Source organism: Carlito syrichta, unplaced genomic scaffold (genome assembly GCF_000164805.1).
Source record: "Carlito syrichta isolate Samal-C Ts95f unplaced genomic scaffold, Tarsius_syrichta-2.0.1 Scaffold317479, whole genome shotgun sequence".
NCBI lineage: Eukaryota > Metazoa > Chordata > Mammalia > Primates > Tarsiidae > Carlito > Carlito syrichta.
Window position 1 is genome coordinate 267,823 of NW_007261575.1, and position 9,692 is coordinate 277,514.

Consider the following 9,692-nt stretch of genomic DNA (forward strand, 5'->3'; position numbering starts at 1 on the left):
TTACTAGCTTTGCCTCTCTCTAGTCAGCCTCAAGTTCTTTTTTCACTTTGTATCTTTTAAATGTACTGTACACATGTTATTAACAGCATATCCAGAAACTATCTGGGCATTAAAATTCCATGAAGTCCATTTTGAGAATCAGATTACTACACCTATTTTTAGCTCTTAACACAAACCACTCTTTCCATTACACTTTTAAATATCTAGTGATACAGTGAGATTGAAAATAGTTCTTATAGCCAAATAAAAAATCCTATGTTTGGTTTATTCAGGCCTGACCCATTGACTTGCATTAACATAATTACATTACTGAGGCAGCTACCTGCCCGTGCCTGTCTCCTTATTCTGCGACTACCCTCCCCATTTGCTGCTATATTTATCTGCCTTCTTAGCCATAAAAGGCTGGCTGTGTGGCCCTGACATTCTCCTGCCTGACCACATGCATTATTTTTGAACCAGCCCCCAGGGTCCTGTCGTTAGCCCTGCCTCTTAACTTTTTCTTGGACCCAGCCTAGGTGGAGTTTTCATTCTCTCACCCTGCTCCTCTGCCGCATCAGAATATCCCTACCACTGTCACTCCTTTGGAAACTGGTAAGTGTGACATTGAGGCAGAAGAATGCACTTGATGGTTTATGTGTTTAACAGCATTGTAGTGTATGTGGTTTCTTTCTATCTTCTGAGCTCAGCAGTTGCCTCAAAGAGATGTCAGAACAGCAGAGAAATAAGAAAGTGAAGCTCCAAGGAAGGAAATCAGAACAGCTGAGTGCCAGTTTGGGCTGGCCCAGCTATTCTCTCAGGTCACTGTATTCTTTTTCAATTAAGTTGCTGTTCCCAGAACTATCAGGTCATATATGCCTCAGATTGAACTTTGAGCAAGTTAAATACTCTTTTCAAGTGTGGTTTGGTTGAGATTTAAAATGGAGGGGGGGAGCAGATTCTGTGTTTCCGTTCCCTCGTAGGTAGGTCATACAATGCTCCCTGATTACAAATTAGAACGAATCGAGGCAAATTAACTCTGAAGTCACTAGTTTATGATTCAGCGATTTTGATCTGACAATACACCGTGAATAAATGTGAGAGTGCCTACTGGTATTCCTAGCCTAAAAATAGTTAAGGAATATTTCAGAGGCAACATAGATCCCCACATAATGATCCTTCTGTGAATTGTTTTTATTAGCTTTTGGCCTTTAATGCCTACACAAAAGTATCATATCAGAATTACAGCTGTGGAGTAGGTATTTTTTCCTGAATTCCCAAATTACTTTCAGAAAGAAAATCTAAGTCTTAAGAAACAGAAGACACCAAACCATCTTTCCTCCCAATAGCTCCAGCAGTCATATATTAGGGACAATCCTTGCTTACTTGGTGAGTAGCAGATGGTTGCACCTGCATTCCAGAGGTCAGCGCTATAACACTCAGCTCTGTTGATTTAAAAAATTAAACCCTGCTGACTTGTAACTTACTATCTATGTGAGTGGAATATTAAGTATTATTAAAATAAATGTATTTGGGGAAAATACATAAAAAGAGTGGAAAATAGTATTGAGGCAAGATATTTAAAGATTTTGTTTTGTGAAAATAACAGCATTTTAAGTCATCTGAGTACTGAATTTAGCTTATAACATAGTACATAGTAAGATCCTTTATTATTTCTTTGGAAATCATTCAGATAACATTTGCCATGTTACAATGTGGTATGTGTCATTACAGAAACTTTTCTAATATCTCTATAACTGCCTAACATGATATAATTCTATATTAGTATATTCTAACCCTTTTGTTTTATCAAAATTTGTCTAATAATTATTTATTATGCATGATCATTATTCTGTCTGTTTTGTAACAGAAAATGGCAATCTATTTAAGGGTTGAAGCAAAGTTGCTTGCTGGTAACTATTTTTTTCTCTTAGGAAATGCCATGTAGACCGATATCTTCCATGAGCCCTAAGAGAAATATTTTTGGAGTGAAGATTACTGGATTTTCTTCTCTAGGGAGTACATGCTGACTTTTAAAATAGCATAAATAAAACATACTTTAAACTTGACAGAAAATCTGATGAATTTAGAAAGATTCATTCCTCAATTAGAATTTTTTTAAAAAACAAGGTTTGGGAAAAAATCGATTACTTTAAAACTAATTCTACTCATAAAATTAAAAAAATAACATTCTGGAACATGCACAAAAGCATTTAGAAAGTTTGGGGGGCTTTCGTAAAACTTTTACTTCATCCAAGGTTGTCAGTGTGACTGACCAGCCTCCTGCCAGTGGACATGTTATATAAGAAAGCTAAGGCCATACGAAGTTTTCCCTCCCTGTGCTAAGCAAACATACCTTTGACTTTCAGTAGAATTGTCAGCTCAAGTTCAAAATGCCAACTGCCACACTAGGGACTGACTCTCTTACTTCTTTATGTAGGAAGACTAGAAGTCATCATATTCTTAAAGGAACAAACCTTTTTCTGGTTTGAGACTATACCTTTTTTTGAAGTTTGTTAGATTTGAGAGTTTGTATATAACATTAGCATACTCCAGGGTCCAGTTCTAGGATTTTCTTTTCCATTTAGAATGGTTCTCATCTGTTTTCTTGGCTGTTGACTCGCAAATGTAGATCTCCATCCTGGACCTCTTCCCTGCACTCCAGAGTAATATATACAGCTTCCCGCTTAGCATCTCCAATTGGAGGTCTAGTAGGCATATCCAATGTAGAATGTCTCAAACCAAACTCCTGTTCTTCCATCCCAAACTGATGCTTTCTCTCATTCTTCCCCATCTTGGTTAACAGCAATCTCAGTTAATAGCAATCTCAAATCCCAGCACTTTGGGAGGCCAAGGTGATAGGATTGCCTGAGCCCATGGGTTCAAGACCAGCCTGGAAAACTTGGCAAGACCTCGTCTCTACAATAAATCAAAAAATTAGCCAGGCATGGTGGTGTGTGCCTGTGGTTCCAACTACTTGGAAGGTTGAGGCGGGAGGATCGCCCGAGCCCAGTAGGTCGAAGCTGCGGTGGCTGGGAGAGTACCACTGCCCTCCAGCCTGGGTAACAGAGACTCCAGCTCAAAAAAAAAAAAAAATTAGCAATCTCAGTCTTTCAATTGCTCGGGACAGAAACCTTGGAGTCGTCTGTTTCTTTCACACCCTCATTCAGAACTTTCAGCAAATGTTATTGGTTCTACCTTTAAACCCTGTGCAGAGTCTGACTGCTTCCACTGCTACTGCTGTCCCCCTAAACTGGACCATCGCATTGTCCTTTGTTTCCTTTTCTAGGGCCACTGAACGCAGACTGGGAGGTATAAACAACAGAAATTTATTTATTTATAATTCTGGAGGCTAGAAATCCAGATCCAGGTGTAGGCAGGGTTGGTTTCTTCTGAGGCCTGTCCTTGGTCATCTTCTCTTCGTGTCTCCATATGGTCTTCCCTCTGTTGTATACATATCTGGGTCTTGATTTCCTGATCTTCGAGGGACAATAGTCATATTGGATTAGGGCCCACCCTAACAACCTAGTTTTAATATAATTTCCTTTTTAAGGACCCTATCTCCAAGTAGAATCACATTCTGAGGCACTGAAGGTTAAGACTTCAGCATATGATTTTGGGGGTGATACAACTCAGCCCACAACAATCTTCTAAGTGTTCTCCTGACTTTTACTCTTATTCCTCAACAGTCAATTCTTCAGACATCAACAAAAATGAGTCTTGGCTCAGAGCCTTCCAGTGGCTTCTCAGCCCTTTCAGAATAAAAGCCAAAGTCCTTACTGTCACCTATAGGACCCTATGCTATATGACCTTCCCCCGTGCATGCCTCTCACCTCTCCGACATTGTCTCCTATACCGCTCCCTCCCCCCCCAACTCCTGCAACCTCACTGGCCAGTTAGCAATTCCTGGAGTATGATGGGCATGCTATTCCTCAGTGCGTTTTCAGTGGTCTTCTGTCTGGAACACCCTTCACCCAGATATTCTCATGCTCAGATGTCACTTTCCAGGGAAGCCACTGATGATGAGGCCGTTTAAAATCGTATCTATCCCTTTTTCCGGCTTTATTTTTCTCTGTGGCATTCAGCACATCCTAATCTATCTCATACTTTATTTACTTTCTCCTTTGTCTCTCAACTGGTGTAGATTCTATGGTTCTCCACAAGGTGATGGGAGCAGGGATTTTGTTTGTTTCATTCACCACCATTTTTCCTGTTCCAGGCTTGCAGTAGGCACTCACTAATTATTTTTTAAATAAATACCACATCACTCCCCATCATTACATATTCTCTCAAATGAAACCCCTATCAGAATGAAATACCAGGAAATTGGAACTATGTATTACGAATGGGTCTGAGGAAAAAGCACAATAGCCAGGGTAGGAAAACTTTGTAAAGACCTCCTAGATATAAACAATGAAGAAGGCACAAAGAGAGGAGAAGGCATATCCGGGCTATGAAGCCGCAACTTACTGAATAAATGCAGTTAAGCCAAACTTCACATCATTTTCCATTTACTCATTGGAAAAGATAAAAGTATTACATTTTTTATTTTATTTTTTTAGAGATAAGGTCTCGCTTTGTTGCTCAGGCTGGAGCATGGCTCACTGCAGCTTCAGCCTCCTGGGCTCAAGTAATCCTCTCGTCTCAGCCTCCCAAGTAGTTGGGACTATAGGCATGCACCACGGCACTGGCCAAGAGTATTAATTTTTACACACTGGTTTAGATGACCTGTTCTCTGGAATGTTTTTCCTTAACAGTTCCCTTAAAAAGCATTGTCTTCTTGCAGGTTGCCTGGTTCCCTCAAAGGGCACATGATGTCTTTGCCTTTTTATCAGAAGTCCCATGCGCACTATGATCTCAGCTACCGCAACAAAGACCTTCGCACCACCATGAGCCACTACGAGCAGGAGAAGAAACGTTCTGCCATCTACACCCACGGCTCTGTGGCCTACAGCAGCCGCTCCTCCACCGCGCACCGCCAGGAATCAGAGGCCTTCCACCAGCAGCAGGCCTCTCAGGCTTCCAGTCTTGAAGCCACACACTACACCCGGGGCTCTGAAGTCAGTCGGAAGGCAGCCTCTGCCTATGATTATGGCTCCTCCCATGGGTATGTCACAAGCAGGCTTGCCACCTTAGGACAGAGGCGTATGCTCTAAATAACCCTCCCAAGTCACTTCTTAAATATGGCAGCCCTACATTCATTTATTTTTTACTATTTTAAAATGTATTTTAAATTTTTATTTGAAAGATTGGGGTACAATTCAGGATTAGGTAGATAAATGGTCATTGTACAGGTAAAGTTAGGGCCTCCCTTTGGTGCCACTTTACCTGGTCTGAGATCAGGTACTTTATTGATGTTATATGCCCCTACCTCCCACTCCCAGTTTCCCACTACTGCCAATCCATTTCTTATAGTATTATGATTAATATTCAGGGTCTACTTATGAGTGAGAACATGTGATACTCGGTTCTTTGTTTCTGTGATAGATCACTAAGTATTGTAGTCTCTAAATCCATCCAAGTTTGGCAGCTCTACATTTAAACCAGGTGTGGAGAGACACCCTGTCTGGGGAGACTTCGGAGCTGTGTCTACCTATTTCCCTTTATTGTCTCCTTAAGAATCACAAAGAGCTTTGTTGTCACACTGGCGAGTCTTGCTTGAGTTGCCAACTGTGCTATTTCTAGAAACAGGGAAGTTTTGCCACGGGTTACCTCAGCAGCAGCAGGGCCAGAAAATATCATTTCGATACCCACAGCAGGTTTTCTACCTCACATAATGCTTCTGCCTAGATGAGAAGCCAATATAGAATTTAAAATTCATGACGCATGGGACTAAACTATAGCAGAAATGTATTCTATTTTTTTCAGTATCTCAAATTCTGAGCTATTATTCATGCAGCAGATATTTTCTTTAGCTGGAGCATATTATAAAAACATGGCCTTATCTCAGTCAGCCTAAGAATAATAGGAACAGCCCGATGTTCCAACAAAATTAGATTTATCGACCCAGTGCCATGAGGGAGACTGACTATCCATTAGGGGAAAAAAGAGAGTTATTTTAGGAGTCTCGGAAGAGTGGAATTTAGATGCAGCTCTGGTCTGCAAAGTGAACCCAGGGTGCCATTTTCTTTGGAAATAAAGTTGAGATAAATGTGAACTGTTGCATATAGAAAGCCCTTATCTGGGACTCCTCACTGGGATGGAAATCAAAGCTGCTTCTCTGTGCCAATAAGCAACTGAAATGCTTCAGGCAAGAGTGAGCTATTTCATTCTTACTGATACAATTTTAAAAAGCAAACTTACAAAACTTACAGATAGTCTTTGCAATTAGAGAAGAAAGTTTCTCAGTGAGTCTGTAGTCACTCAAAGAAGGAGGTTACCATGACACTTTGCAGCAACAATGTACCTGAGAGAAAGGTCTTCCTCTTAATTTTACAGTTGGCTTCTCTGTGTCTGCTATTCCAGCCTGGTGAAGGTTGGGCAGATGTTTACTTTCTTGGTCTAAGAAAGGATTTATTTTCTCAATATTCAGAATATTGTCCAGAGATTTAAAAACACTTGCAAGATACACGTGACTTTTATTTAAAATCTATTTATAGTCCACAGAAAGAATTGCTGATCTTCAAAACATAGACATTTCTGGGCTGCGTGGTAAATTACCACCTGCTGACTCTAATCCTCTTCTCCAAAGTATCTGACATAGGTTACATTTTTTGCTAGAAACATAATAAAATTTTAAGTCTTACAAAATTTAATTCTACAGAATATCTGGTAGGACAACTGGAAAAGATCTCTGGGAATCTAAAAAGTTATTGAGGAAATAATCGAGTAGTTCATATGAATAGAAGTGAGGAAGGTTTCTGATGGCAGAAATTCCTAAATCCCTGTTGGGTTTGAGCAGCACCTGATCTGTGGATGTCATTTCATCAGTGACAGTGACCTCCTGGGAGCTTCTGCTAGGTTCAGTAACAGAGCTAGAGTCTGCTGGGGTTTACCTGGAATGTATGATGGCAATGCTCTGAAATTCCATTTTAAAATGGAATGGGATCATTTTGCAATCTCAGTTTCATAGGTCATATTCTGCCGTGGGATATTTATAAGGATCTTATGTTGGCTGAAAATATGGAAATATTGTCACTGAGGTGAATTCACTTCTTTTAGCACTTCCTTCCAAAGAAAAGTTGGGACGAATTAACACCATGTGTATGTGACAGCATAATTTTGTTCTCCTGAAAAATGTTCCATAGATATATTTAAGAACCTCATTTAGGAAAGCAGCTGTCTTATAACAGAGGAGGATCACATCTTAAATATCCATTTCCTGGACTCTGTGCTGGGTCTATAGAAGATGAGTATTTTCAATTATCATGCAGTTGTTAATGCAATTCTTTGTGTACTTATTTCATTTCCCCAGTGCTGTAGCATCTAAAGAGTTTCATGAATTGGTATTTTTTTAGTGATCTTTGTTTCTTCAACTCTATTGCTAAAGTTGATGTTAAAATTATTTTAATTTTATTGGAACCCTCCTTGTAACCATGTGATTAATATTCATATTTATTTATGATTTTATGTATTGTAGCAAACATTAGTAGTTGATCCCTTGAGTATATTTTATTCAGAAAGTATTTGCTCTACATAATCTTTGGAAGACTTAGCCATTTTAGCTATAAAAGAGCCTAAGATAATAGACTTTCTATAGGGAAAGGAATTGTAATTCTTTTTCTATGGTCAATCATATCTTGTTTTTTCCTGCTATGCATATATTTATGTAGGAAGGAATTTATTAATGACTTCCTATGTTTGAATGACTCAAACTTCTTGGTAGAAGCATGTTGACCTAGAAACAACCGGGAAAAGAAAAGCCAATATTTTTTCCTTTGTATAATGCAATGTGAAAGACAAAGCCAACTCAATCCTGGAGGTATTTTAGTATTTCTTTTTTTAGATCTAGAACTAACAGGTGCAGATAATACTTTTTGACACTTCAAAGTCTTTATGATTTTTTTAGGTTGTATTTAAGCTTTTTCAAAATGAATCAACGTTTTCCTGCTTAATGAAATAACTGTTTGGATGTTGAACAGTGTTGTTGATTAAAACCCCTGGGGTTGGAAACACGCCTCTGTGGAGTGTATGTAAGCACTAGACTTGGGCTATTTTTAGCTTCTGCTTTGTAGTTGGATGTCCAGGACTAGAGTGGAAAATATGGAGATTTATATTGCTCAGGGCTTGGCTGACCTTAGTGAGTCTTAGGAACAATAGCTAGTTCAATGTCAGTGTGGTTGTAGCACAGATCAGTTACTGATTGTAGTCTGAGCCATGGGTTATAAAGTAAATTCTGGAAGGCTTATTCTAAATGCCTTTATTCTTGGTCACAGTGATTTAAAATAAAAAAACTAAAGTAAAGAGAGAGTGGTTCAGGAAAACAAAAACTCAGAATGACAAGATTATTGTTTCATGCTCATAATTTGCGGGGGACCAGCCCCTGCAAAGAGAATTAGGAGGTCCCTTGGAAGATGTGGCAGCGTCGGTGAATATTCTGGGAGAATAGAAGGGAAGAAAGAGACTGGACTCTGTCTAGTGCAGAAGCCGTTTATTGGGAACAAACGTGAGTCTTTTATCCCAAATTTTCACATGTCAAATCACAAGACTTTCACGTGGGCACAAAGCCAGGTAGGTGAGGGGCGTCCCCCACCCACCAGCATTTCCTTAGGAATGAGGAAGGGCAACCCCAATCAAATCACAAGAGTTTACATGAACACAAAGCCAGGTGGGTGGAGGGCATCCTCACCCACCAGGCGTTTTCCTTAGCATGAGAAAGGACAATCTTAATCAAATCACAAGAGTTTTACATGAACACAAAGCCAGGTGGGTCAGGGGCATCCCCGCCCACCAGGCGTTTTCCCCAAGCATGAGGAAGGACAATCCCAAAATTATCTCACTGTTCCTTATGTTTGGTTTATGTTCCTCAAAAGCAATACAACAGTTTTAATATCATAAAATCCTAATAATCAATAACTTCTAAAACTTATGCATACCCAACACCTAATGACTGACTTAAATCCTAATATCTTTCCATTCTGTGTTAACTTTACCTGTACTATAAACAACTCTTAATTATGGCTTAAACCAGTTCCTAAAGAATGTGACCCAGCCCAAAGTTTGTGCTGGGCCATTTCTGGTAACCCTAGATAATAATCTATACCATCTAACGCTGGAAACAGCCCTCTAAATGTATATACTAATTTTATAAATATATTTTTAAATCTTATAAAGAAGCTTGTATTATGTATAAGGCTCCCAAATGTGATCTGAGTTTGAACTGTGTTAAGTTTAAAGCCGAAACCACAGTCTGTGAGAAACGGGAACAATGGATCCCTAGAGTCAGCCATGCCTGTCATATTCTCAGAACTTCATGCTTAGATTGTTAAAATCCCTACCAGTGGGTAATGCTAAACAACAAGGAAAGGAGGAGGGAATGGGCCTTCAGCTCCTGAACCAGCCTGGTGGTCTCAGGGTCTGCAGCCTGCCTGGATCCCTAACGCTCAGGCAGGCCTCCACGGCTGACTCCCAACAGGAATATACCCAGAGAAACTTCAGTCACTCTACAAAAAAAGATACCTGCACACACACATTTATTGCAGCTCTATTCACAATAGCAAAAACATGGAACCAACCATGCTGCCCATCGAAGCTGAACTGGATTAAAAAATGTGGTT

General features: G+C 39.7%; 1 protein-coding gene across 1 annotated transcript in view; it reads left to right on the forward strand.

The window, feature by feature from the left end:
* The first annotated feature begins 299 nt into the window (after window positions 1-299).
* Window positions 300-9,692, forward strand: part of MYOM1 (myomesin 1) — a 146,811-nt gene continuing 137,418 nt past the window's right edge. The window contains exons 1-2 of the mRNA XM_008074759.2: window positions 300-591; window positions 4,763-5,083. Coding sequence (XP_008072950.2) covers window positions 4,788-5,083 — 296 coding nt within the window. The 5' untranslated portion in view covers window positions 300-591; window positions 4,763-4,787. The remainder of the gene's footprint in view (window positions 592-4,762; window positions 5,084-9,692) is intronic.